This window comes from Camelus bactrianus, chromosome 16 (genome assembly GCF_048773025.1).
Source record: "Camelus bactrianus isolate YW-2024 breed Bactrian camel chromosome 16, ASM4877302v1, whole genome shotgun sequence".
NCBI lineage: Eukaryota > Metazoa > Chordata > Mammalia > Artiodactyla > Camelidae > Camelus > Camelus bactrianus.
This window is the reverse complement of record NC_133554.1, coordinates 3,936,200-3,964,062: the sequence shown is the minus strand read 5'-3', so window position 1 is coordinate 3,964,062 and position 27,863 is coordinate 3,936,200. Positions and strand designations below refer to the sequence as shown.

General features: G+C 52.5%; 2 protein-coding genes across 4 annotated transcripts in view; one reads left to right on the top strand and one right to left on the bottom strand.

Moving 5' to 3' along the window:
• The window catches only part of ARHGAP44 (Rho GTPase activating protein 44), a 102,423-nt gene extending 101,078 nt beyond the window's left edge, over window positions 1-1,345 (top strand). For 2 of the 3 annotated variants that reach the window (XM_074342135.1, XM_074342137.1), the window contains one exon: window positions 2-1,345. In XM_074342135.1, coding sequence (XP_074198236.1) covers window positions 2-141 — 140 coding nt within the window. In that variant the 3' untranslated portion in view covers window positions 142-1,345. The remainder of the gene's footprint in view (window position 1) is intronic. The other variant, XM_074342136.1, reaches the window with a different exon arrangement.
• Window positions 1,314-27,847, bottom strand: ELAC2 (elaC ribonuclease Z 2). Its single transcript, XM_074342138.1, has 24 exons — window positions 27,538-27,847; window positions 26,931-26,981; window positions 26,739-26,809; window positions 25,942-26,006; window positions 23,833-23,890; window positions 22,666-22,734; window positions 21,731-21,808; window positions 20,511-20,569; window positions 11,714-11,772; window positions 11,555-11,627; window positions 10,841-10,953; window positions 9,335-9,430; window positions 8,381-8,519; window positions 8,211-8,296; window positions 7,044-7,162; window positions 5,970-6,066; window positions 4,626-4,764; window positions 4,341-4,379; window positions 4,099-4,208; window positions 3,552-3,651; window positions 3,355-3,475; window positions 3,177-3,255; window positions 2,543-2,687; window positions 1,314-2,172 (listed from the first exon to the last, which is right to left on the bottom strand). The coding sequence occupies exons 1-24, from the start codon at window positions 27,768-27,770 to the stop codon at window positions 1,951-1,953; spliced, it is 2,421 nt and encodes an 806-aa protein (XP_074198239.1). The 5' UTR covers window positions 27,771-27,847; the 3' UTR covers window positions 1,314-1,950.
• Window positions 27,848-27,863: the final 16 nt, after the last annotated feature.

Below are 27,863 nucleotides of genomic sequence, written 5' to 3'. Positions count from 1 at the left end.
GATCTCGTCCACTTTGACGTCCCCTCCATCCACGTAGAGCTGGGCTCGACACTGCACCTGAGTCCCCTGGAGCACGTGCGGCGACACTCGGCGGCCGAGAAGAGGGACTCGGAGGAGGAGTCTGAGAGCACAGCCCTCTGACCCGACGCGCGTGTACATACAGCCCGGCCGCCCGCCCGCCCCGCCTCCGTTGGCTCCTCGCCGTCACTGCCAGCGCGAGGTCGGACTTCTGCAGAAACCCGTGTGGCACGTGTCGCTGGTGCAGGTCCTCCTCGTTCCCTCTGGGTGGTAACTGGCCTTTTGTTTGATCTTTGCCTTTGACTTTGTGCCTCTTTTGATCCACTTTCGGCCTCCACGCCAAGCGACCACCTTCTCTGTCCAAGGCTTTGCTGGTCAGTGACGTCCTCTGCAGGGTGGGGTGTGGAGGGTCCAGACCGGGGGCTGCCTGCCACCTGCACTGATGGCCAGGGTTGAGTCCCGCGTGGTCAGCCTGGTGGTGTAGAGCGAGGAGGCCGGCCAGGGTGAACCTTAACCTGTGGGCTCTACGGTAAATGGCTAAAATGAAATTTGTCTTGCTTCTCCACACTGGGTTGGCGCTCCCTTTACTATCTTATTGTTTTATATTTGTGAATTTGAAAAATGATCTTGAGTGTCTGGAGGGTCCGAAGGTAGCGCCCATGCCTCCCCCGAGCATTAGCTGTCACTCAGTAATCACCCCCACCCTAAGATCCCAGGGGCAGGCACCCAGGGCCCTGAGTGCAGGGGGTCCAGGAGTGGCCTCTTCTTTCTGGAGGTCACAAGTGAATAGCAATAATTCTGTTACCCAAAGCACGGGGAAGGTGAAACCAGGCCAGCGCCCTGAGGCGTGGAGGGCTTCACTCCCCCATTCCAGAAGTCCCATCCACTCTCAGAGAGGGGGGCCGAGAGGGCACTGGGGAGCCTGGTCACCCTGGGGACTAAGGGAGCGAGAAGCAGATTCGGGTCTTGCATGCAGAGTCCAACCTTACGATCCCACCCTCTACCATAGATATGACAGACCTATACGTGATATAATATTTGTATATATGAAATCTATATTTGTTTAATTTGAGCCATTCAATCTCAATCAATGTACAGGTGTACAATGAGAAATTTAAATGCTTCGTTATTTTTCCCAACAGAGTGTAAAAATAACCCTCCTCCGACTGTGGGATTTGCAACCTGTTGTGAAGGGCTGTGCTCACTTCCTGGCAGGGCAGTTCCACACCCAATTTGTCATGGAGCCTGGGGGTTGGAAGTTACCTTTAAATACATGTACAAATAGTTGTCAAAAGTAATGTTATTAAAATAGATTTATTATCCCTGAGCGTGGCCTAGCTTCCTGTTTTACTAACAAGCTCTCGGGGACGCGGGACTTGAGGAAACTCGAGGTCACGGCCGGTCCCGTCCTCGGTCCGTGTCTCTCACCGCCTGAGATGTTACAGCTTACATTCTCCGGGTGGCAGGAGGGAAGACTACGCAAATGTGAGCTGCATCTCTGAAAACTCAAGTTTCAGCCCCTCACCTCTGTTGTTGAATCCAGGGAGGACGAAGCAGCCCGCCCACGCGGTCCCGACACGCCGGACGCCGGTGAGTGAGTCTTGTCTCGTTACAGCCCCGAGCAACAGGAAGGCTCAAGTTCCCGGAGCCGCTGCTGAGGGGTGGCAGCTCTGTGGGGACACTGGGTACCTGGCAGCGTGATGCAGCGACTCTGGCTCAGCGGTGGCACCAGGACGAAGCCAAGTGCTCAGGTTCCAGATGGACTCTTCACTTCGGCGCCTTCACACCCATGGCCCAGCGCCCCCGGGGGCGGGCTGGGCAGCTGTGAGTGCTCCCCGGTTCTCCAGGCGACGTCTGCAAAGCCAGCGTGGCCGTTCTCCACCGATCAGTCCCCGCCTGGAGCCTCAGCCCATCTTCAGGCCACCTGCATCGCTACTGCACCTTGACCTTCTTGCTCAGGGGGCTCTGGGGCTGCTCTACAGGGGCCCGCTTCTGCCGGGGCCCCCCGTCCGGCTGCTGGGCCAGGAGGGCCGCCCGCACCAGCCGCAGCTCCCGCTTCTCCCTGCGCCCCTCCATCTCCTCGATGTCGCCAGCGAACAGGGCCTTGAGCGGTGCCATCAGCTTGGGCACCGTTGGGAAGTCTCCCAGGCTGACCTACGAGGCAAGACAGACGAGGACACGCCTCAGAGAGGCTGGAGGGAGGAAACCGCGCAATCGCACCAGAGGGGCGGAGATGCCCTCCCAGGCCTGGGCTCAGGAGAGGTGATGCACCCCAGGCAGACCACCAGGCTCCTGAGGCTCCCCCACCTGCCCCTCCTTCATTCTGAGGGGCCGGGACCAGCTTTACTGCAGAGGAGGGGTTCAGACGACCTCACCGTGGGGACGGACTGGGCCTCAGAAGCGCTCAGTGGACTATCTCCAGAGGCCAGACACCAACGTCTGTCCAGAAGGCCCTGTGCTGGCCAGAGCCTGGCTGCCTGCATGTGGATGGAGGGCGTCCCCGCCCCACCCTGCCGGAACCTGCCTTCATGTGGTCAAAGGCAATTCCAACTTTCTCATTGAAGTCGGGGCTGAAGACCGGGACCTTGGCGTAGCGCTGGCTGAAGTGATTCAGCATGATGAACTCCGCCTTCATGCGCATCCCCACGCCGATCGCCTGGGAGGTCGTGCTGCAAAGAAAGGGTCAGACCAAGGCTGAAGCTCAGCAGAGGGCGGGACCCCCAAGGAGGGCATTGCACGGACCCCACTCGGGCAGCCAGGGGGCTGGAGGTGTCTACGTCACTGCCACAAACCCACCTAAGAGCCAGATTCCTCCCACCCTCCCCCATGAAGCCCAGGCTCAGTGCCGGCCATCAGACCTCCCACCGGTGAGGGCTTTTCACCTGGGATGACACTCTCCTTGAAAAGCCCAGGATCCCGCCCCCCGCCAGGCTCCCAGCTTGTTGGGGTGGATTTCCCGTTCTTTCAGGAGCCTGCCTCCTACAGAGCCTTGCCCAGAGAGCTCTGTAGAAGCAGACGGAGGCCCAGGAGAGCACTGCCTGGGACAGAAGCCCCCACGGCCTTTGGTGAGAAGCAGGCCAGCCCCGTGTCCCTGGAGGCCTCAGGCTGCTCAGTGTCACCATGGAGAGGGACCGAGCGGGTGACATGGGCTCTGCTACCTGTGTGTCTTTTCCGCGGCTTCCTCTTCCAGACCGTCTTCCAGCGTGGCCTCGTGGATCAGGAGGGTGGCGTCCTTCCCTGGAGAAAACGCACAGGTGTCCAGAGAGCTCCCCACCCAGGGCCCCATGACGCACTTGCATGTCAGGGTGACAGCCAGAGGCGGCTGCCCCTACTCACCCATCCGGACCAGAGCCTCACAGGGCATGGTGTCCCCTGAGTAGACCACTTTCCAGCCAGACGAGTGGACCAGAGCGCAGCCGAACGCGTGCTTGCAGTGCCGGACGAGGCAGGTCTGAAACTGGAGGAGCAGGTGCGCGGCTCTGAGGCCTGTTCCCCGCGCCCCACCTGCCCTCCCGCCCTGGGTCCACCCCTACCTCTGCCAAGTCACATGCTCCCAGCAGCGAGCTAATCAACCTTTCAACTTCGGGGCTGGAGACCTCGGCTCCTTTCTGAAGGCATTTGGCAGGAATAACACTAAGAAAAAACATTCAGAAGTTAAAAAAAGAAAAACCCCAAATGTTTAAATTTGAAGTTCAAGTCTAGCTGGAGAGACTGAAAATCATCGTTATTAAAAAACGCAATTTAAATCAGTCACTGAGACAGCAAAGAGTAGTCTGCTAAGAGCCAAACCGAAACCCAAAGCCACAGGGAGGACCCGGCAGCCGGCTCATGGTGTGGATGGTCCTTGAGCAGCCACCGTTCAGGAATGGAACTGAAAAGGGGGCTGAGAAGTGTGTCAAAGAAAAGGAACACTTAAAAGCAGGAACCGTCTGACAGGTTTTGACCCGAGGCTCCTCTACCATCCGTGGCCACGCTGAGGGAAAGGTCTCCAGGGGGCGTCACGAGCCGCCCAGGCACCTGCCTGGAGCTGGCGCCCGCGGAGGACTGCAGCCCTGCAGGTCGGGCCACACAGACGCTCACCTGACATGATGCAGGAACTCCTGGCACTGGCTGTGGTACTGCTGGAGCCAGGCCCTGAGCTGGGTGGGGGCGACCACAAGCAGAGGGCAGAGCGGCTTTCCCAGGGATGTCTGAAACGGTGAAGTCAGAGGGCCGAGTCCACGGCAGGAAGCTCCGTAAGGACACAGTTTGGAGCGAGAAGCATGTGGCTGTGTGTCACCCGAGGAAACTCAAGACGGCAATAAAATCAAGGCCCGACTCACCAAAGCTCGCTCCCTCTGCAGCAAGATGTTTAACAAGCCCTGGGAAGGAGCGGGGCACGGTCAGCCACGTCCCCACCCGACTCCTGCGCTGGGTCCCCGGCTCTCGATCGACCACCATCCCTCCAACACCAACCACCCAGTGGCCCCTCGGGGTGGGGTCTGCTTGGAGCAGCCCGAGGGGCCCTGTGCCACAAGACACTCGCTCGCCTGGGCTTTCTAAGAGACCAGCGCCCGGCCAGGCGGCACAGCCAGGCTCAGGTGGGCGTGGGGACAGGGGGTCCTCACCGTGTGGTGATCCGCATGCAGGTGGGACACGAACACAGCAGCGAGGGTGCCCAGGATGCGGTCCACGTCCTCCCCGTAGTGGCGGCACAGCTGCCCGAACGTGCCTTCGCCGCAGTCCAGCAGCAGAGACGTGTCGGGGCTGCAGGGGGCGAGGGGGCGAGGTGGTCTCACCTCAGGGAAGCGGGTGCCGCTGGGCACCGCCTCCTGTGACCTCTCGGGCTCTTCCCTGAGGAGCGTGCAGGAACTGAGGGCGACCGCAGCCGGCCCATGGGACCCCAGCGCTGGGGGGCACGTGGGGAGGGCCCAGAGCTGCACAGATGCTGGGGGCCTAAAAGATGCTTGAGAGGGCGCGAACGCTCAGAACTTAGGACTGTTCCGCTGGACTGAACGTGGCCGCCACCTCTGCTGCTGCCGGACGGCCCCGCGTTCACTCGCCCAGGGCACAGGCCACTCGGGGCTCTGGCTGGTAAGAGCTCGGCTCCCTCGGGCCTTCCAATCCCTCCCCTGGGAGAAGCCGACTCGAGAGGGAACCTGAGCAGGGAGGGCAGCCCAGGGCCACCCCGCCCCCGGGGGCTGTCTTCACTGAGATCTGCGCTCTAGGAAAGGCTGGAGCCACTTTAGCCACATTCCTCCGTCACAAGAGAAACACCCCCCACACCCATGGTTTCTGCTACCAGGCGGGGGTAATTGCTGTGCATGTTCAGTGCATTATTTGGTTGTTACCATCCACCACCAGCATCAAGGGGACAAAGCAAAACTTAAAATCGAGCCTGGAACTTGGTGGCTTGGCTTCCTTTGCAGACCCGTTTCCCAGCACCCTCGGTCCATCTCCCGTGGACAAATGACACCCAGCAAACCCAACTGAAAACTGTCCAGTCCTGGGGCTGAGCACAGAACAAGTGCAGAAACCCAGAAGCCGCTTCACACACGGCGGTACCGTGTGTGAAGGGGGCCGTGCGACACAGAGCTCACCACCCCCCGGCTGCGGGGGCCCAGGACCCATTGCACCAGCGGGCGGGAGATGGGGGCTGGTCAGCCACTCCCTCACAGGGTTAATGTGAGAACTAAGATCTTTTCTCCGCAAGAGGCGGGGCACACAGCAGGTCACTAATTTATGCAGAGACGAGACAGAATGGGTCACCAGCTCCAGCAACTCCCCCAAGTCCAAGTGAGCTCAGCCAGAAGACAGCGTATCGCCCGCCCCCTCGCCCGGGCGCTCTGGCCAAGAGCAGCCTCCAGGCTCTCGCCTGCGGTACCGGCTGGCAACCTGGTGGCGCGGGGCCCCAGGCGCATTTAGAGAACTGGCCGTTCCTGGGCCGAAGGCCTCCTGCTGAGGAGCCACACCTGATGTTGACAAGCGTGGAGCTGACATTCCGGATCTTCATGGGGATCGCGGACCCTGTTCCCAGGAAGACGACTTCTGGATACTGGCTTCTTTCCTCTGTGGAAAAACACACGGGCACCTCATGTCTGTGGCCCGCAGCTGTCTACAGCAGCGCAGCCTAATACACTCCTCTATTCTCAAAATAAAAAGCCACATCAAAGAGCTCGTGTCTTCCAGGAGCCAGCATCTGGCCACGAGACGAGGAAGTGCAGCTTCCCAGGGGGCTGGTGGCCCAACCTGGCCAAGGTCCTCGCCTAAGGGCCAGGGAGAGTGGCTGGCTGCCCAGGGAGGAGAGCAGAGGCTGGCGTCCACCCTGCACTGGCCTTAACCCCAGGCCCACACAGCCCCGTGGGGAGGAGACGCCCTACTTCACAGGGGACAAAGCGGGCACAGAGGGTCAGCTCTCCGGAGGGGAAGAGGCAGAGCTGGGATTCACTCAGGGAGACGTGGTGGTTCTGAGGCCTAGGCCCCTCCCGCGGCCCAAGGTGTGACTGTGCAGGTATGACCTAAGTGGACCTTCAACATGCAAACCGAGGCAAGTACAGCCAGGGAAGGCACCTTGCGGGAACACAGGTGGTGCCTGGTGCTGACAGGATTAAACCTGAAACCCACCTCTACATCAATCGTTAGCTGAAAATAACACTGGGAAAGAGGTCACGAAGTTCCCGAGCTGCTCTTCCTGATGGGGCAGTGAAGGCCCCACAGGTGAGTGACGTGGCCAGGATCCTTAACAGCAAAGCCAGGACTAGACCCCAAGTGTCCGCACCCCGAGTTGTGTCCAGAGTCTCGCAGGAGGTCCCAGCACCGCCGCGCTCAGCTCAGCTTGTCTCTCATAAGAGAGCTAGGCCCTGTCACCTCATGTTCCAACCTAACTGTCTAGGTGGGGGCAAGCCCTGGTGATTAAGCAACGAACAGAGAAGCCCCTTAAACAATTACAGCGCGTTGGAGGGGGCCAGGCCAACACTCCACGCAGTGCTGTGCCCAGGCCTGCGGGAGGACGCCGGCCAGGGGAGAGGCAGTGCTGGCCGGCTCACCTGCCGGGGCCGGGCCGTCCTGCGCCGCCCTCCGGTACTCCCGCACGCTGTCCTGGAAGTTGGGCAGCTCCAGGGCCTCGGCTATGAATTCCTCGGGATTGCACGTCATAACAGCATCCCTGCAGGGAGGAAGGCATCTCAGGTGACGCGAGGGAGCAGGTGGCCTCCAGCAAGCACCTCAGTTCTCCAGAATCAACCCCTGGGGACCGTCTGCAGAAAGTGCTTTCAAATCAAGACTGAAGACTAGGAGCCTGACCTGGGGCAGCTCTGTTCTCCCACCTCGCAGAGCCTTCCCCAGCTCAGTGGGTCTCAGCGCCAGTTCAGAACAGTTCCAGCAACTCGGAACCTCTCAGCTCAGAGTGGGACGACCTGGCACTGCTGGGGCTGGGGGCAGGGCCTACACAGCCTCCCTGACCTCTCACTGGACACCAGTAGCCTCCAGCATCCCCTGGGGCCGGGGGAGGGGGAAACACAACAGCACAAGGCAGCCAGCCACAGTCTAGAACATGGTCTATTGTAACACAGACACTACGGGGCGGAAAAGACGCTTGTAATTATTCAGATTTAAAAAACCAAAGATGCAGGCAGTAAGCACCTGTCCAAGCAGCAACTTAGTTTATCAGGTCCCTGAAGCAGTGCCGCTCTGACCTGGGACCCCCACAGCTAAGCATCAGCACAAGGGAACAGAATTCTACTCACAGGTTTACATGTGAGATACTTACCTTCTCATTAATAGCAAGAAGTTGAAAATGAGCAAACACCCCTATCGGGAATGCCGAGGACACCTCAACACGATGCAGGGGGGACACCCCACGTGCTCCAAGTTAAAAAGCACACACGTCAGCAGCCCTTGCTGCAGGGTGACGGGACCGTGGGTGGTCCTCATCCTACACTTACTTTCCATGTTGTAAAACAACGAGTGCGTGTGGCCGTCCTCAGGGAAAACTCCTTTAGAAAGGACAGAAGCTGCCCCATCTCCCCCGCCCAGACGGGAATCGGCCTGCCCAGGGGACCGTCTCCCCCGCGACACGGCCACTCTGTTCACTACGTATCGTCTGTGGCTCTACTGCTCCGATGCAGCTGAGGAGCTGCGACAGGGACCACAAGGCTGGCAGAGCCCAAGACACAGACCCCCGGCCCTTCGCCCAAAGCCCGCACCACACAGACCTCTGCCACTCCCGCCGGGGCCGCAGCTGGTACTTGAGCAGACACTCGCCCCGGACCATGGGCACACCGGCCGCGGTGCTCCCTTCCTGCAAGAGACAGAGCCACGCTCGTGGGTGGGAGGCGGAGGGCAATGCTGCCGGTGGGGCCGGAGCCGTGGCCGCAGATGCTACCTGCGGGCGGAAGCTGGCGAGCGCAGGGAAGATGTCAGGGTGGATGAGGTTGAGCTGCGCCTGGATCCGGTGGCTGCGGAGGTTGTGGACCGACGTGCAGTTCTCGTTCAGGACCAGGTGCTGGGTGTCAGGCCCAAATCTAAGACAACAGACAGTCAGCATAGCATCCTTCTGGGGGCACTCCTGCAGAAGGGGCAGCACCGGGACCGGGGCCATCAGGCAGCTGGAAGCATTCAAGAGAATAGGTGACCCATCCGGAGACGGCCCTGCGTGGCCAAGCTCAGCCCCACTCCCCGTCTCAAAGTCCGGAGTCTCTCCAGACCCAAACGCCTTGGGGCCTGTTGGAAAGAATATGGGTAAAGACAAGGACAGTTTCGGTATTAGGAGCCCACAGGTGGGGACTTGGAGACACAGGAGCACGGATGGAAGGAAAGGCAGAATCAGACGAAAACAGGTGACGGACGTGAGGATTCAGACCCCAAAGGAAGAGACCGAGGTCAGTAAAAGGGAGCCGCCACGGGAGGGGTGAAGGGAGCGCCCCTCGCTGTCACCTCGCGCCCTGTGTCCAACCCCAGAGACTCCCTCCCCCACCCCCGGCTGGCCTTGGCCAACAAAGCCAGGAGTGGGACCCACCCTCCCTGTCACTGGTGTGGGTCACTGGAAGATGGGAGACAGTGAGGAGTGTTAATAGCCGCCTGATGGGCAGCTTCTGCTCCACACTCGCGACTCCTGTTAGGATGCACACAGCATCACCAGCAGAGGCAGGGAGCATGGAGGGTGGGAGCTGACAGGGAGCCAGCACCAGGCCAGCAGAACGTGTGTCCACGGCCCCCTGAGTGGTGCCTGTCTTTACGAGGGTGTGGCCCCCAAGAGTTCAGGCAGAGGAGGCGGCAGGCAGCGCTGAACGGAGTAGGGGGAGTGCAGGGGTCTCTGTCCTCAGGCCGAGCTCCCTACCTCTCCATCCACTGCTGGTATCTGCTGTCCAGCAGCACATGCTCCGGAGTCATGTGAACCACCAGGGCCACGGGGGCTTCAGCCTTTCCTTGGTAGCTGGGAGGAAGGAAGCAGGGGCTCTGCTGTGTGAAGTGATACAAACTCAGGGCATCATGCAGATCAGGGACTAGGGGCGAGGGGCAGGACTGTGTGAGCCCACGGCTGCACCCACCACCCCGCCAGGCTGTCCAGGTCGCCCCCTGTCCGGGCCAGCTCTGGGGCTTCCCACGGGCCCCGCCTCTCTTGGGGCCCTGCAGCACAGTCGGCTCCTCCCATCCCCACTCCCGTCACAGGGCTCAGACCTGCCAGCAGGACACTCGCTCTCCCTGACCCTCCCTCGTCTTTCAAGGCCTCTCTTCCAACAAATCCCTGTACCTGACTCCACCCTGGTGACCCCCTTCCAGAGGAAGGCCGAGACACAAGTACAAAAATTAAAATCACATGTAATTTCAACTGTTTCGAGATAGTCCCTTACTGACATTGTTTCCTTCCTTTCCATTTAAAAAAATTTACCGCCCCTCCCCCAACAAGAGCACGGGCAGGTATGCAGGTTTGCGGGCTGTGATGGAAACCTGATGTGAACCTGCCGGTGACGCAGCAGTGCCCGTGGCCATCAGCTCGTGTGTCACAGTGCCATGACGTGCCATCACACGCGGGATTACAGTGCAGAGCCTGCGCCACCAGGCGCCCCAGAAGGGAACAGGGTGGCTCTCGCGAAGAACTTCTAACACTAACTTAAAAGAGCTGTAGCTGCCCAAAGGGACTGTTGCGCTAAGTAGAATAAAACAAAATGCGAAAAAGTGCAGATACACAAAACTCGGGACAGGAAAAACATGGCCAGAACAGACCATTAAGAATGGGAGAGATAATTACCTCCCCCCCCCAAAAAAAAAAAAAAAGTGGGAGAGAAATTAAAACATTCCACCGTGTGGGTCAGATACCCCGCTAAGGCATAAGCCGAGATGCAGGTCGGGCCACCTCTCAGGGAAGACGAACGACCTCAGGACCCAGTCCTGAGATGTCCCCAGGCTGAGAGTGTCCCCTGACCCCACCCTCGGCCAAGACTGTCCTAAACGCCTCCTCCCACCTCAGTAGATGCAAAACAGTTTAAATGGAGGAAACTCCTTTAAAAGGTAAAAACAACCCAAATAATGATCTGGGGCATTAGTGAGAACTCAAGAAAATTCTGGAGCTTGTCCAGGACTTAGAACTCTGACTGGCCAGTAATTTCTAGTCTCTCTGGTTTTCAATCCCTTCTGATTCCACTTCATGGCTGTGGACAGCAAGAAGCCCACCAACCACCATCACTAAGGACGTCCTGCTGGCAGGACGGAGCTGTCCTCGGCACGGCCCGCCCGGTGGGCTCCCCAGCCCAGGTGGCCGCAGACCAGGCGAGGGACCGAGTCGGTGCGGGCTGGGCTCCTGGGCAGTGCTGGCGCCCACCTCTCAGCCCGGAGACCCTCTTACCTCCTGAAGGTGGCATTCTCACAGAGGGGCTGAATGAACCCCTCGTCTGGACACTCCACCACGACAAAAGCGATCCCGGGATCCGGAGGCGTGCAGATCTCTTCAGGCAAGATCTGTGAAACCACTGGGGTCGCTGTGTGCTCCCAGAGCAGTCACAGCTCAGAGGACACAGGGCAAGGCCCTCCAGTCCACTGTCAACACTGCGTAAGTCTCCTGAGAAGCACCAGCGTGACGATCACCTCCCGCTCCCCCGCTCTCTCTGCTCCCCACGCAGGCGGCTAACCTGCAGGGAGCATCTCACACCTGGAGCAGCCGACAGCCCTGTGGGCGTGCATGGCTCTCCCAGGCCTGCAGCCACTGGTCTGAACATCCTTACATCTTGGAAACAATGTGGTGTCATTTCTTTGGGCCATGCACCTCCAGTCCATCCTTGCAGGGTCTACCCTGAGCTCCAGGACAAGGCAAAGCATCCATTCTATTAGGAGGCCCCCAAATCCTGAAGAGACAACTTACAGAAATGCCCCACCACATCAGTGCTGATGCAGGACAAGTCTAGACAAGAGACCCTATTTTATCACTGAGCTAAGGGATGAAGTCCAAGCTGTGCACGGCTCTCAGGAGCGCTGTCTGCAGGGCCCAAAGCCAACAGTGACTCTGTCCAAGTGGCCAGGCCCCGCCTGGCACTGCGGACACAATGACAGCAGGGCAGCTCACCTCTCTTCCTTCGTAAGTGACACTCTTCCCATCCTTGACAGCAGCGATGATGGGCGCGATGGCAGCTGTTCCGCTGAAACAAGAGGCGGGGCCTCGGTGAGGGGCGGGGCTCTGTGAACAGGGCGTGCCCAGCGAGGCCCCACTTGTCCCACCACTCACACTGGGAGGCCCAGCTCCTTTGCTCTGAGGACCAAGAAGCTTCCCTTCCTCAAGTGGAGCTGCAACAAGGAGAACTAAATGTTACTTTAGGGACTAATGACAAAACTTTGTTTTTGTTCTGTTTTGGTTTTCTGCAGAGTAACCTATTTTAATTTCTCACAGGTTTTTAAGAATACATTCTTCTTTACCTTACAATTTAATAAAAAATTCTTCAGAGCACATTTTATTAAAGGTATTAAAATATTTCTCTTACACTATAACCTTTTCGGGCCCACAACTCAGCAGTTCTTTGAAAACATGTATGGAAAACACATCCCTTTTAACATTACGAAATGTAAAGTAGACTCTAATGACAGGAATAACCCTACAAGCAACGCTAAGAATTTCTTCTCTTACGTTATATCCAACCAACAATGTTTTTAAATGATTTAAAATAAACATTCAATCAAGTGTCTTTTGGAGGAGCTTGAAGATCCAATTACCTACATAGCTTAGTAACCAAAGTTATTAACAGTACAGGAAATCCTCAGGATTAGTCTGATGCTCGCTTGTTTGAATAACTCGTCCTTCTTCAATGTGAAAGGAGCACAAAGCTTGGTTTTAATCATTAGTTTTGAAATTAGTTTAGTGCTAAAAGCTGAATGATTTCAAATCATGCTGTTTTATTTCCCAACATTAACTCCATACACGTTTAATAAAACGTAATCCATTTCCATAACAAATAAAAAGTAGCCTTCAGGCACCTGGAGGAGACAAACTATTGTTTTATCATCCTGCACTGGTGGGGTAACCGCTCGAGGAACCTCACCAGAACACGCGGTCTAAAAGAAAAGCTCGCCTCTCCTCGCCACAACAGAACCACAACCGATCGCTAAACAGCCATCAAGAAAAAAGCCTAGAGCCTGGCAAAAAGGATCTGCTTCAACTGGAAATACAGAGGGGGAACCACAGCAGGACAGTAGGAGGGGTGGGCTCACGATATAATTGGGCCCCATCCCTCTGGTGGGCAACCCACAAGCTGAAGAATAATTAAGTCACAGAGGCCCTCCCATAGGAGTGAGAGCCCTGAGCCCCACGTCAGGCTCCCCAGCCCGGGTCCCGGCGTTGGGAGGAGAGCCCAGGACATCTGGCTGTGAAGGACAGGGGGGCTTAACTCCAGGAGCCCCAGGGATGGGGGGAGACAGAGACGTCCTTCTCTTAGGAAGCGTACACAGAATCTCATGTGTGCCAGGTCCAAGGGAAAAGAGGCAGTGATTTCACAGGAACCTGGGCCAGACCTGCCTGCTGGTCTTGAAAGGTCTCATGGGGAGGTAGGGGACGGCTGTGGCTCACCCAGGGGACAAAAAAAATCGGTGGCAGACATTCCGGGAGTGTTCATCGACAGGGGCTTTCCCGGAGGCTGACATCTTGATCGAATCATTAGCACCAAGACCCAGCCCCGCCCAACAGCCTGCAGGGAAGCCTCAGGCCCAACAACATACAGGGTGGGAACATAGCCCCACCCATCAGCAGACTTCCTGAGCCACAAAGGCCTCTAGACAGGACCCTACCCACCAGAGGTCCAGGACCGAGCTTCACCCAGCAGTGGGCAGGCACCAGCTTCCTCCTGCCAGAAACCTACGTAAGCCTCTAGTCCAGCCTCATCCATGAGTGGGCAGATACCAGAAATAAGAAAACAACAATCCCAAAGCCTGTGGAAGGAGTCCACAAACACAGGCACTGGGACCAGGACCGGCTGGCCCCTGGCTCCTGGGTGACAAGAGGACTGTACTGCTGGGACACATAGGACGCCTCCCACAGAAGGCCACTTCTCCAAGGTTGAGAAACATAACTAACCTACCTAAAAATACAAACAGAAAGACAGACAAGTTGAGGTGGCAGAGGATTATCTTCTAGGACAAGGTATAAGGTAAAATCTCAGAAGAAGTAAATGATGAGATGATAGGTAATTTACCTGAGAAAAGAGTTTAGAATGATGATGGTGAAGATGCTCAGAGAACTCAAGAGAAGTGTAGGTGCACAGAATGAACTCTGTAGCAAAGAGTTGGAAAATAAAAAGAACAGCCAAACAGAGTTGAAGAATAAAATCACTGAAATGAGTAGCACACTAGAAGGAACCAAGAATAGACTAAATGAGACAGAAGAATGGATCAGTGAGCTAGAAGATTAGTGGAAATCACTACTGCAGAACAGAAAAAAGAATGAAAAGAAATGAGGATAGTTTAAGAGAACTCTGGGACAATGTGAAGTGCACTAATGCTCACATTATATGGGTCCCAGAAAGAGAAGAGAGAGAGAACCTGAGAAAATTTTTGGAAAGAGAATAACTGAAAACTTCCCTAACTTGGGAAAGAAAAAGTCACCCAAGTCCAGGAAGCGCAGAGAGTTCCACGCGGGATCAACCCAAAGAGGAGCACAGCAAGGCACACAGTCATCAAACTGACAGAGATTAACGATATGGAGAAAATATTAAAATCAGCAAGAGAAAAGCAACAAATAACACACAAGGGAGCTTCCATAAGGCTATAAGCTGATTTTTCAGCAGAAACCCTTCAGGCCAGAAGGGAGTGGCACGATATATTTAAAGTGATGAAAGGGAAAAACTTACAACCAAGAATCCTCTCTCCAGCAAGGCTCGCATTCAGATTTGACAGAGAAATCAAAAGCTTCACAGATAAACAAAAGCTAAATGAATTCTGCACCACCAGACCAGCATTACAACAAATGCTAAAGGAACTTGTATAGTCATCAAAGCACAAGAAAAGAGAAAAGAAAGGAAAAAAAAAAAAAAAGTCCTACAAAAACAAAGTCAAAACAATGAACAAAATGGCAGTAAGAACACATCTATCAATAATTACCTTAAACGTAAATGGATTAAATGCTCCAACCAAAAGACACAGCCTGGCTGAATGGATACAAAAACAAGACCCACATATATGCTGTCTACAAGAGACCCACTTCAGAGCTAGAGACACGTAAGGGCTGCAAGTACGGGGATGGAGAAAGATATTCCATGCAAACGGAAACCAGAAGAAAGCTGGAGGAGCAATACTTGTATCAGACAAAACAGATTTTAAAATAAAGACTGTTACAAGAGACAAAGAAGGACACTGAGTAGTGCCCCACACCAACTGCAAACACACACGCACCCAACACAGCAGCACCTCCGTGCAAGACAACTGTTAACAGACGTGAAAGAGAAATTGACAGCAGCACCGTAACAGTGGGGGACCTCAACACCCCACTTACACCAACGGACATGGGACAGGAGGGGAGGGGGCAGGCACAGCCGTTCAAGGAATGACAGCATTAGCACCAAAATGGTGGAAGATTCAATTCCCAGGTGGCCTTGAAGATTAAGATGGTAGGAGGTTTGACGTCCAGTAGACCTTGGGCTTCATTATATGCTCATAACACATTAGCATGATAAGTAAGACGCCCACAGGCACCTGCCAGTCCCAAGGTTGACCACAAGAGGTCAAAGAGGGGAACCGCAGCCCCCTCCCCAGGGCAGTTGGAATAGTCCTCCCACTCGCAGGGTGCGAAGCTACCAAGCCCATAAGAGCTGGCACCACCACGCCGCTCTCTCGCTCCCTCCTCTGGCACTGTCTATGGAGTGTGTATCTACTTTTACTTTAACCTTAGCACCTAACCCCACACCTCATGGCCTTTGTCTTGCCTTTTCAAACAGCCTACACCCTATGCAGTATGTGACTCTCTAAGTAAATCAACCTTTACTCAACTGTGGCTCGCTCTTGAATTCTTTCCTGCGTGAAGCCAAGGACCCACACCTGGCAAGGGGCATCCCAGGGACTCAACCGAGGCCTGGGACATGGCCCTCCCCATGCCCCATGTCCATTTTTCCTGCATCAATCATCCAGACAGAAGACCAATAAGGAAATACAGGCCCTAAATAACACATTAGACCAGATGGATCTAACGTATCTCTAGAGCATTCAACCCAAAAACAACAGAATACACGTTCTTCTCAGGTGCACATGGAACACTCTCGAGAATCAACCACATGCTGGCCCACAAAGCCAGCCCCAGCAAATTTAAGAAAATTGAAATCATACCAGGCATCTTTTCCAATCACAATGCTATAAGGTTAGAAATCACCTATGAGAAAAAACTGCAAAAACTGCAAACACGTGGAAGCTAAACAATACGCCACTAAACCACCAATGGATCTCAGAAGAAATCAAAGAGGAAATCAAAAAATACTGAGATGAAAACACAACAATCCAAAACCTCTGGGACACATGAAAGGCAGTTCTGAGGGAAGTCTATAGCGGTACAAGCCTACCTCAGGAAACAAGAAAAATGCCAAATAAACAGCCTAACCTTACACCCAAAGCAGCTGGAGAAAGAACAAACCCCGAAGTTAGTACAAGAAAAGAAATCATAGAGAGCAGAGCAGAAACAACTGAAATAGAGACTAAAAAACCAGAAGAGATCAATGAAACTAAAAGATAACTCTGAAAAGATAAACAAAATTGATAAACCTTTAGTCAGACTTTTCAAGAAAAAAAGAGGGAGGGCCCAAATTAATAAAATCAGAAGTGAAAGAAGTTACAGTCGACACCACAGACATACAAGGGATCACAAGAGGATGAGCAACTATATGCCAACAAAAAGAACAACATTGAAGAAATGGACAATTTCTTAGAAAGGTACAATTTGCCAAGACTGAACCAGGAAGACAATGTGAACAGACCAATCACCAGCACTGAAACTGAATCAGTGACTGAAAACCTCCCAACAAACCCAAGTCCAGGATCAGATGGCTTCACAGGTGAATTCTACCAAATATTTAGAGAAGAGTTAACACCTATCCTTCTGAAACTATTCAAAAGAACTGCAGAGGAAGGAACACCTCCAAACTCATTCTATAAGGCCACCTTCACTCTGATACCAAAACCAAAGATATCACAAAAAGGGAAAATTACAGCCCAGTATCACTTATGAATATAGATGCAAAAATCCTCAACAAAATACTAGCGAATCGACTCCAACAATGCGTTAAAAGGATCATACACCCTGATCAAGTGGGATTTGTCCCCGGGAAGCAGGGAGTTTTCAATATACGCATATCAATCAGCATGATCCACCACATTAGTAAACTGAATAAAAACCATATGATCATCTCAATAGATGCAGAAAAAGCTTCTGATAAAATTCAACATCCATTTATGATCAAAACTCTCCAGAAAGAGGGCACAGACTGACATACCTCAACATAATAAAGGCCACATGTGACAAACCTGCAGCTAACGTCGTACTTAATGGGGAAAGGCTGAAAGCATCCTCTCTGAGATCAGGAACAAGACAAGGATGCCCACTCTCACCATTTTTATTCAACATAGTTTTGGAAGCCCTAGCCACAGCACTCAGAGAAGAGTAAGAAATAAAAGGAATCTCAATTGGAAACGAAGAAGTAAAACTCACTGTTTGCAGATGACATGATACTATACACAGAAAACACTAAAGAAGTGACCAGAAAACTACTAGGACTCATCAATGAATTTGGCAAAGTTGCAGGGTACAAAATTAATATACAGAAATCAGTTGCATTTCTATACACTAACCAACAAAATGGCAGAAAGGGAGATTAAGCAAACACCACCATTTACCACTGCACCAAAAAGAACAGAACACCTCGGAATACACCTACCCAAGGAGGCAAAAGACCTGGGTGCCGAAAATTGTAAGACACTGATGAAGGGAACTGAAGACAACATAAACAAACGGAAAGATACACTGTGTTTTTTGATTGGAAGAATCAATATTGTTAAAATTTACAGATTCAGTGCAGTCCCTATCAAATTACCAATACATTCTTCACAGAGCTGGGACAAAAAATGTTAAAATTCGTATGGAAACACAAAAGACCGACCCCAAACAGCCAAAACAATCTTGAAAAAGAAGAATGAAGCTGGAGAATCATGCTCCCTGACTTCAGATTATACTACAAAGCTACAGTAATCAAAACAGGATGGTACTGGCACAAAAATAGACACATAGATCAATGGAACAGGATAGAAAGTCCAGAAATAAACCCACACTTATGGTCAATTAATCTATGACAAAGGAGGCAAGAATACACACAATGGAGAAAAGACAGTCTCTTCAATAAATAGTGCTGGGAAAGCTGGACAGCTGCTTGTAAAACAATGAGATTAGAACATTCCCTCACGCTACATACAAAAATAAACTCAGAATGGATTAAAGACCTAAACGTAAGATGAGATACTATAAAACTTCTAGAGGAAAACACAGGCAGAACACTCTGACATAAATCACACCAATGTTTTTCTTTGAACCAGCTCCTAGAGTAACAGAAGTAAAAGCAAAAATAAACAAATGGGACCAAATTAAACTTAAAAGCTTTTGCACAGCTAAGGATACCATCAACAAAACAAAAAGACAACCTACAGAATGGAAGAAAATATTTGCAATTGACGCGACTGACAGGGGTCTAATTTCCAAAATATACAAACAGCTCATATACCTTAATATCAAAAAAACAAGCAACCCAACCCAAAAACGGGCAGAAGACCAAAACAAGCAATTCTCCAATGAAGACATACAAATGGCCAAAAGGCACATGAAAAAGTGCTCAGCATCGCTAATTGTCAGAGAAATGCAGATCAAAACTACAATGAGGTTATCACCTCACACCAGCCAGAATGGCCATCGTTAAAAAGTCTACAAACGATAAATGCTAGAGAGGGTGTGGAGAAAGGGAACCCTCCTACACTGTTGGTGGGAGTGTAGACTGATGCAGCCACTATGGAGGACAGTATGGAGGTTCCTTAAAAAACTAAAAACAGACTTACCATGTGATCCAGCAATCCCACTTCTGGGCATATACCCAGAGAATAATAAAATTCAAAGAGACACATACACCCCAATGTTCACAGCAGCACTATTTACAATAGCCAAGACATAGAAACAACCCAAATGTCCATCAACAGATGACTGGATAATGATGTGGTACATATATACAATGGAACACTACTCAGCCATAAAAAAGAATAAAATAATGCCATCTGCAGCAACATGGATGGACCTGGAGATGGTCATTCTAAGTGAAGTGAGCCAGAAAGAGAAAGAAAAATGCTGTATCACTTATAGGTGGAATGTAAAAAAATGTTTTAAAAATAAGGGCACACACACACAAAAAGATCCCAGAAGCCACACGGCATTCCAGGGCCAGGGCGGTGAGTGCAGATGCCCTTTCTCCTCTACTTCTCACAGATTTCGCAAAGCTGTGCTGTTGCTTTTATACCAGAGAAAAGTTACAACTGAAAACGTCCAGTGTCCTCTCGCTATGCCAAAAGGGAAAACAACAGCCATATCACAAAACCTCACAGTTGTCATTCTGCACTTAAAAACAGAACTGCTCTCAGGGTGAAGTCTCCAGTTTGGGTCCTAAAGCCTTATTACGATTCTAGAATTTCCCGTCTTGGAAAACTCTATCCTCGAGGAACAATAAGAGCTTAAGCGTGTGCCCCTGACGCCAGGTGGCAGAACCGAGACGACGCCTTTCGACGGCAACACTGACGAACGGCGGTGCCCACAGACCCACGCCGTGAAACGGGGGTTGGGGGAGAGCGGATCGTCTCCACCGTGGAACAGCACCTCCGGGCCCAAGGCAGGCAGCACCCGCACCACGGGCCGAGCTCAGCCCCTGGAGGGGGCTGCTCCGGGGATGCGGCGGGCAGGAGGCCCCGAAGCCCAGGCCCGCGCGAGGAGCCGACGTTCCACACCTCCCAGAGCTCGAGCCAGCTTCGTTCTCCCGCCTTCCCAGCCCTCAGCTGAGGAGCAGCAGATTCACAGAAGCGGGAAAGGGGCCGCAGTGCCAGCAGCAACAGCAGGGAGGGGACACGGCCTGCGGCTCCCAGGATAGTGGTGGCACCGCGGGTCCAGTCAGGCTGCGCCCTCGACTGAGCAAGGACCTACTGCGACTCAAGATCACCACGGAAACGGCTTTAAGAGATTATTTTGCTGCCTAAAAATTCAGACCCACAAAGTAACAAGTCTATTGGCAACGGTGTTTAACATTTTTTTTTTTAACAGTGCTTAATTTTTATAAACCTTATGATCTAATTAAGTTGTTGGGAGTGATACTGGCAATGATCTTGCAACTAATAACTAATATTACTACTGACCTTTGTAATTGTTTTCACTTGGTGTTAAAATTTGAATAAAAATTACACATATATTTAAAAATCAACTTTATCACGTCAGTTTTAAATAAAATATATTTCTTTAAAAAAAATTAACACCCACAAAAAAACCCAATGTAGTCCTACCAAACTTACCCAAGACTTATCAAAAGTGTTTGTTGGAGATTCTGTTGTAACAAAATTTAAACAGGAAGCCCCACTAAAACCAGACCATTAGATCTGAAAAATATCTTACTGTAATAATAACATTTACATAGAATTTGACCAACTTCAAATTTACCAATCTAGGCCTTTGTGAATGCTAGCCAATATTAAAATTAGTCCAATGTTAGCAGCTTAGCAACTACAGTGAGATGATATAAACTAAAACAGAGCTGAAGAGGTCAGAAAAATAGCCTTTAATGACTTCTCAAGTCCCAGACGGAGGATTATAGCCAAACATCAAAGCCGTGTCGCCAGAGCAGCTCTGGCTGGAAGGCTCAAGCACAGGTGGTTCCTGGGAAACAGGGCATCTACCTCTTCCGAGCACACGTGACTCGGAGCTGCCGCCTTCAACTCACCGGAAGCCAGTCACGTCACACACGGGGCCACCGCCAGGCACTTACCTTGCAGACGAAGGCTACCACCAAGGAGGGGTCCCTGCCAAGTGTCCTCTGGCCAACACCTGAGGAAAAACAAAGCAAGTCATGACACGGGGAAGGCGCAGGTGCCCAGGTGTCTGACACCTCGGCTGACTGCACACAGCTGGACACAAGCGCCCTGGGGCGAGGCCGGAGGCGCGCCCCTGTTCCTCCTCAGGCAGGGCTGCTCTCTTTCCTGCTCCTGTCGAGATCTGAGTAAACATAACTGCACAACTCCAACCAGAAAAACTTCAGAACGGCAAGTGAAACATTTAAAAAATGACACATTTTATCTAGAAGTGGAGAAGAGAGGGGGAAAAAAGAATGCTGCGGTGTGCTTTACAAACAAGCATAATGTGGGAAAAACACAAAAACTACAGGGCTGCAGAGGCGACGTGGTGGGGGGGGGCCCACAGGGCCGGCCCCTTCTCAGCCATCAGGTGGACACGGCCCTGGGGCACAGAGAGGAACTTATCAGCCGTGCTCAGCCCTGACCCCTGCAGCCTCAAGCTGTGCGGATACAGCTCCTCTTGGAACCTCAGTTCAGATTCCTAGTAGGCTGTCCTTGAAGGGAAGGGGCAAATCCATTCACTGAGGTGACTCATCAGCTTGGCAGTTAGTTTCTGCACTAATGAAAAATTAACTTGCATTCCTGTTGCCTTCATGAGAAACCAAAAAAATTTACCGCACCTTCCTTGGGGTGCTGACGCTAACTGCGAGGGAGCTTCCTCTCTGGGTGTGCAGTTCCGTAAACTGGGTGGGTTCACATACAAAGAAGTGATCTTGACTTGGGGATGATACTGACTTGCTACACGTGAAATGGGAGCGCAAAAAAAAATCCAAAGACTCTAATTAATTGTAAAGATCTAACGGTTTGTATCTCACAATGAAAGAAACAGTAATTTTGTACCAAATAGAGAGAGAAACACAGAAGCCTCTGCGGCAACCAATCTGCAGGCCACGCCCTCCTCTGGGTAAACTGAGCCCAAAGTCTGGGGCCACCCAGGGCTGCAGGTGGCCCCTAAAGCCCCGGGCCAGCCACCTTCACAACAACCAGCCTCACCCGCCCCACAGCCGAGTCCTAACGGACAAGAAAAGAGTGTCTGTCCTGCAAGCAGAGCTTTCCTGTGGTGAAGACAGGAACGCAGAGCAGCAGGAGGCAGGGCGAGACTCCTGGCACCACGACCCCTGGACGGGCCACCCACCTTTAGCAGATCCAGCGTCCGGAGAGCGCTCTGGGCTCAGCCGCTCTGGGCTCTGGTGCGTCCCACTGATCCGTTCACCTGGGTGGCAGGGTAAACAAGCGAGTTACAGTCCACACCAGGACAGTCACAGCCACAGCCCGAGCTCTGGGGGGGGGGGGAGCCAAGGCCCTAGTCACTGCCCCACCTGGCCTCGATCATCCCCGTCTGCAAGCCCCACTCAGCCCCCAGCCTGACTGGCAGGGACTGACCGTGCGTGTGGACAGGGAGTGTGGGGCTGGCCGGCTTACTGGCTAACATCACCCGCCACACACAGACCTGTCACACAAGGGGCCTGGTGGAAGACACCTGGTCCCGGGCCCCTCTGGCCTTGGTTGGGGGCCCCCACCTGCACCCCTCCTGCACGTGGCAAGCATCAGACCAGTGAGCTGCCCAGGAAACATCCTGACCACCCAACCCTCCTCTCTCAGTGGGGAAAACCCAGACCAGAGGACAATCCATGGCCTCTCACAGCCACGGCAGTCACCTCTTTGCAGACTGCATCTCCAAGTCCAGACCACACCACCTGGCCCTGGGATCTGAGAAGGTTCGTGAGCCCTTCTGACCCCCTAACAATGCTTCCACGAGGCTGCCATTGGTATTTATAACATGGTTTATCTGTGCAAACCTCTCCCAAGCCCTAGCATCAGAGGCAAATAAACCCCAGCAGAAACCGGCAGACCTGAGAGCCGGCTGTAGTGCACTCAGTCACCACCTGCATGTTCAACGTGGCCATTCCCACTGTTACCAGGGCCTCAAGGGCAGGGACCATGCTTAATTCCCCAGCTAAATGGACTCATCCTGCTCAGAACACAGGATCAGGCGCACAGGGCCAGTGCTAGTGCAGCTTCTCTTTCCACCCACGCCCCTCCTGCCCTGGGCCCACAGCTCACACTCACTGTGAATGGGGATCTGGAACACGGTCATTGTGTCGTCCTTGTACTCTGGTGCAGAGTGGGGCCGCACGGCTGCAGGAGAGACCACAGGACAGTGACTGTGCTGTGTGACAATCCACCCTCCAGATCACCACCCACAAGCAACTGAAATGCTCTGGAACTTTGATGGGAATCTGCACTGAAAATCAGAAGTTCTGAGTAAATTAAAAGATTTAGAAAAGAAGAAAAAATGTGTTTTTCATCAGCCATTAATATTTAAGACAGTCCATCGACAGACGACTGGCTAAAGAAGCTGTGGTATATTTATACAATGAAATACTACTCAGCCATAAAAAATAATAATGCCATTTGCAGCAACATGAATGGCCCTGGAGATCATCATTCCAAGTGAAGTAAGCCAGAAAGAGAAAGAAAAGTAGCATATGGTATCACTTATATATGGAATCTAAAAACAAAAACAAAAACAAACTTAAACAGAAACAGAGTCACAAAGAAAACAATCTTATGGTTACGAGGTGGGGGGGGAGCAGGTGGGAAGGGATAAATTGGGAGTTCAAGATTTGCAGATACTAACTACTGTATATAAAATAGATACACAACAAGTTCATACTGTAGAGCACAGGGAACTATACTCAATACGTTGTAGTAACTTATGGTTAAAAAGAACATGAAAACGAATATATGTATGTTTCTACAGAACTGAAGTACTGTGCTGCACACCAGAAACTGACACATTGTAAACTAACTATACTTCAATAAAAATATAATAAAAAAAAATTCACGACAGCCAAATGAGAAGACCTGCTCTGATCGCTGGTGACTCCCCGCTGAAAAAGAAACTGATACTTAAAGAGACACAAGCTCACATGCAGCACTGGGAGGCCGGCGAGCCCATCCCCTCAAGCCTCAGAGCTGGTGTGCGTGTGGAAACAAATGGATGAAGCACTTGATTCTAAGGTTTAGTTACTTTTATGGATATGGACTTTTTTTTAACTTTTGGGGGGGGGTGCAATTAGGTTTTTTTTTTTAAATGGAGGTTCAAACCCAGGACCTTGTGCATGCCAAGCATGCATTTCACCACTGAGCTGTGCCCTCCCCTTACGGATTCTAATGTAAGAGACTGGGACACATAAAAAAACAGCAGACGATTCAGCATAATCAAGCACATACCCAGGTCTATTCCTTTCAATGGCCCCGAGAATGTTTTGATAGCTTCTAGATACTTCTCCTACGAAAGAGAAATAAAAAAGTGAGCAGTCAGGGTTACAAATGGAGGCCACAGCCACACATTCAAGAACATGAGAGGAAGCAAAGGCACCAACATCAAACACAGCTCAGAAGGTGTCCTGAACATCCTCCGTACAAGTATCTCAGGGGTGTCCACCACGTCAGACGCCAAGGAGTCAGCAGTGCATGGGGTCCCTGCCCTCATGAAACTTGGAATCCAGGGCAGGAGACAAAGATCAAACAAGGGGTGACAAACGGCAACTAGCAGCAGCCTCACCCCGTGTGCTGCAAACGGACAGTCACTGGTCACCAGGCTGGGCTCCAGCCTGTCTAGGGAGTTGGGGCGGCTCCTGAGCAGACACCTGTTAGCCGAGCCCTGAGTTCAGAAGGACACAGGCCGGGTGAGAGGGGGGAGGCGTATGGACGAAGCCCTAATATGGGAAGGGCCTTCAGGAAGAGCTGAGTCAGCCATGCAGCCCGCGGGGTGATGGGGACACATACGCCTGGGAGGCGGGGGCCAGGCCCGCAGGAGCTGGGGGCCACACTGAGGTGTCTGGACTGTACTGCAGTGGAGACCCTCAAGGGTTTTAGGATGGAAGGGACCTGCCTGCAGTTATGCTTGACCAAGGCCACTTGGCCACTCTGGTGGATGATCCCAGGGAGGCCAGCGCGGGCGTGAGAAGCGATCGCAGGAGGAGGAGACACGGGGAGGGGTGTGAGGCATTACTCTGGAAACAGAATTTACAGGGCTTGGAGACTGGGTGCCTTTTATCTCAGGAACTGGGAAATGAACCCTTACATTTAGTGGTTTTAACAATGTGCACACAACTTCTCAATAGTGCAGTAAGCAGGTTTGGAAGGTGGGAAGATGTCTGAAGCTTAATAAATAAATAATAAGACACTATGAACTCATCTATAAAACAGAAACAGACTCTCAGACTTAGAAAACAATCTTACGGTTACCAGGGAAAGAGGGTGGGAGGGGATAAATTTGGGAGTTTGAGATTTACAAATATTAACCACTATACATGAAAATAGTTTTAAAAAAATTTCCTTTGTATAGCACGGGGAACTACACTCAATATCTTGTAATAACCTTTAATGGAAAAAATATGAAAATATATGTATGTATATGCAAGACTGGGACACTGTGTTGTACATCAGAAATGGACACACTGTACTTCAAGTAAAAAAAATAAATAAAAGCTAACACATACTGTGTCCACCTGGTGTGAAATACCTAAAGTGATTCGGTGCTTTGCAGCTGATATCTTTTTAAACAGGTTTATTCATTTATTTGTTTGGAGGCGGTACTGGGGATTGAACCCAGGACCCCTTGTGTGCTGAGCATGCGCTCTACCACTTGAGCTATACCCTCCCTCGAGCGGGCACTCATTTGAGCCTTAACACCTGTGAGCCATTTCACAGGTGAAGCAGCTCTGAGAGCAAGGGAAGGAATTTGTTCAACATCACATGGTTAATGAGGTTTTGGACTCAGGCGTCTTTCACTTGAAAGGTGCAATGATTCTAAGTGAAGAAAGCCAGAAAGAGAAAGAAAAATACCATATGAGATCGCTCATATGTGGAATCTAAAAAACAAAAACAAACAAACGAACAAAAACAAAGCGTAAATACAGGACAGAAATAGACTCACAGAGAATACAGACTTGTGGTTGCCAGGGGGGTGGAGGGCGGGAAGGGATAGATTGGGATTTCAAAATTGTAGAACAGATAAACAAGATTACACTGTATAGCACAGGAAATATACACAAAATGTTATGATAACTCACAGAGAAAAAAATGTGACAATGAGTGTGTATATGTCCATGAATGACTGAAAAATTGTGCTTAACACTGGAATTTGACACAACATTGTAAAATGATTATAAATCAATAAAAAATGTTTAAAAAAAAAAAAAGGTGAAATGTTTACTCCACCACCAGTTATCTCTGGAGGGCAGAGGACTGATGTGGAAAGATGGAAATGCTTGCTATTCACATTAAAACAGGGGGGGGGGGTCAGCTTTGACAGCTGAGTCAGGAGAGACTCACCAGTTGTGGAGGCCCAGAGAGCACACACTTTGGAAGCCCGGTTTCCTTTAGAGTCAGAATCATTCCTAAAAAGGACGAATAAAATCAAATCTCTCATCACCTGCCACTGCCGCCAGAAAGCATGCTCCTGACTTAACAGGCTCTTTTTCTCCTCATTCCAGCTTCTAGTCATTAGGGACCACGTGCAGAGCAAAGTGGTGCTGGCCAGAGGCTGGAGGGACACCAACCACCACTCAAATGCCCCTGAAACGGGCAGGACTTGATACCAAGGTGAGGGACGGAGGCTGCACAACCACAGCAAGTCAAAGGAAGGCCAGAAAAATTCTGCACTCTGGGCGCCTCCTTGCTCACCTCTCAGCTCCATGAGTGAGACTGGTTCCTACCCACTGCACACATCGTACAGAATATGATGGCAAAACAATCTTGACCTTCCTAACTGATGGGCATAAATGGGGTGACCTGGAGAGTGGGCATCTGTGTGCAGCTGATGGTCCCAATGGTAATTATACTTCCTGTAATCACTACCACTACACTCTCCAGGTGACGTCCCAGAGCGGGTCCAGCGACTCAGTAAAGGAGGCGGCTGGTACCGCCTAAAAGCAGCGTCCCCGTTAAAAGTCTACTCCTCTGAGTCACACTTTCAATGCTCCCTGCCCCAGAGGACTGGGCTGGTATAAATGACTCCAGCTCCCCCTGGACTCCAAAGACTGGCAAATAAAAGAATGGGGGGGGGGGGAGGCAGGTTAAAATCCTAGAGATTCCCCTCCAACCTCTGACCTCAAAAAGAATACACTCACCACACAACCCGCCAACATTATACCAGTGCATTCGGGTCAGGAATATGTTGTCCAAACGTGACACCTTCAGCCTAAGAAAAAGAAAACATTTAAGGAGGACGGAACAGACCAGGGACCTTCTCTTCCTCTCTAAAAACCCTCCTGCCTCAAGCCGCATAATCACGTCCACCCCACAAGAAAATGTTGACTCACTTGTGCTCCTGCATCAGTCGCTGGACGCCTTCCCCACAGTTGAACAGATACCTGGGAGAACGAGCATTGGAGGAGACAGTCAGGAGATTCGAGTCTGTAAAACCTCTGCCACCGTCTAGATGCCTTGTCGCACGCCGAGGGGGGAAACCACCAAATACCCATGTTGGGCTACCGGCTGCATCTCTGCTACCGGGACGCTGGGTCTGAACCCTCCTCAGCAGAGGCGGGGAGGGAGCTGGGGCCTGTACAGCTAGTGCTGGGGCGAGGTGGGTCCTGTCCCCATCACCGCCCCAGCGGACCTGCCCAACCCGCACGCCAACTATGGGGCCCGAGTGTCGGGAAGCACGGGACGGGGTGCGGCTAGAGAGCTCCAGGTGGGCACTCGGCCCCGGGCTGGGGAGGGAACGCTCATACACAAGTGTGGAGTGCCCCGGGGCCTCCGAGAACCACACAGACGCAGGATGCAGGGAGTCGAGGACCCGGCACCCACACCGTGAAGCGGGGGAACGAGGCGCAGGGAGGCGCCCCGGTGCTGCACGCAGGCCGGCGGGGCCCGGCTCGGCAAGGGGACCCGCGGGGCCGGCCGCCCCCGGCGCGGCGCACTGACCGGTTGTACTCGGAGAAAACGTAGAGCGCGGCGCCCGCGTCCCGGCCGCCGGCCGCCACCACCTGCAGGTACACGGTGTTCGGGCCCCCGGGCTCCCACGACGGGCCGCGTTTCTCCCGCGTGCGCAGGTGCCGCAGCGGGTCCTTGGGCGGCCGCGGGCGGCGGGCGGGCCCCTGCGACATGGTGCGCCCGGCCGCGGCCCGCAGCAGCAGCAACGAGCGGAGAGCCCACATGCGCCGCCTCCTCGCGGCCCGAGCGCAGCCGGCCGCCTCCGTCTGTGTGCGCCGCGTGCACCGCCCCTCCGCCCCTCCGCCCGCGTGGCGGCC

What these genes read in the sequence shown, in the direction of transcription:
- ELAC2 (XM_074342138.1), bottom strand. Translation starts at nt 27,770, where the DNA reads ATGTGGGCTCTCCGCTCGTTGCTGCTGCTGCGGGCCGCGGCCGGGCGC. An exon ending in AAGGAGCTGGGCCTCCCAGT is followed by an intron (nt 11,628 to 11,713) that starts GTGAGTGGTGGG and finishes CTCTTGTTTCAG; the next exon opens with CGGAACAGCTGCCATCGCGC. An exon ending in TACCAGCAGTGGATGGAGAG is followed by an intron (nt 8,520 to 9,334) that starts GTAGGGAGCTCG and finishes CTGTTGTCTTAG; the next exon opens with ATTTGGGCCTGACACCCAGC.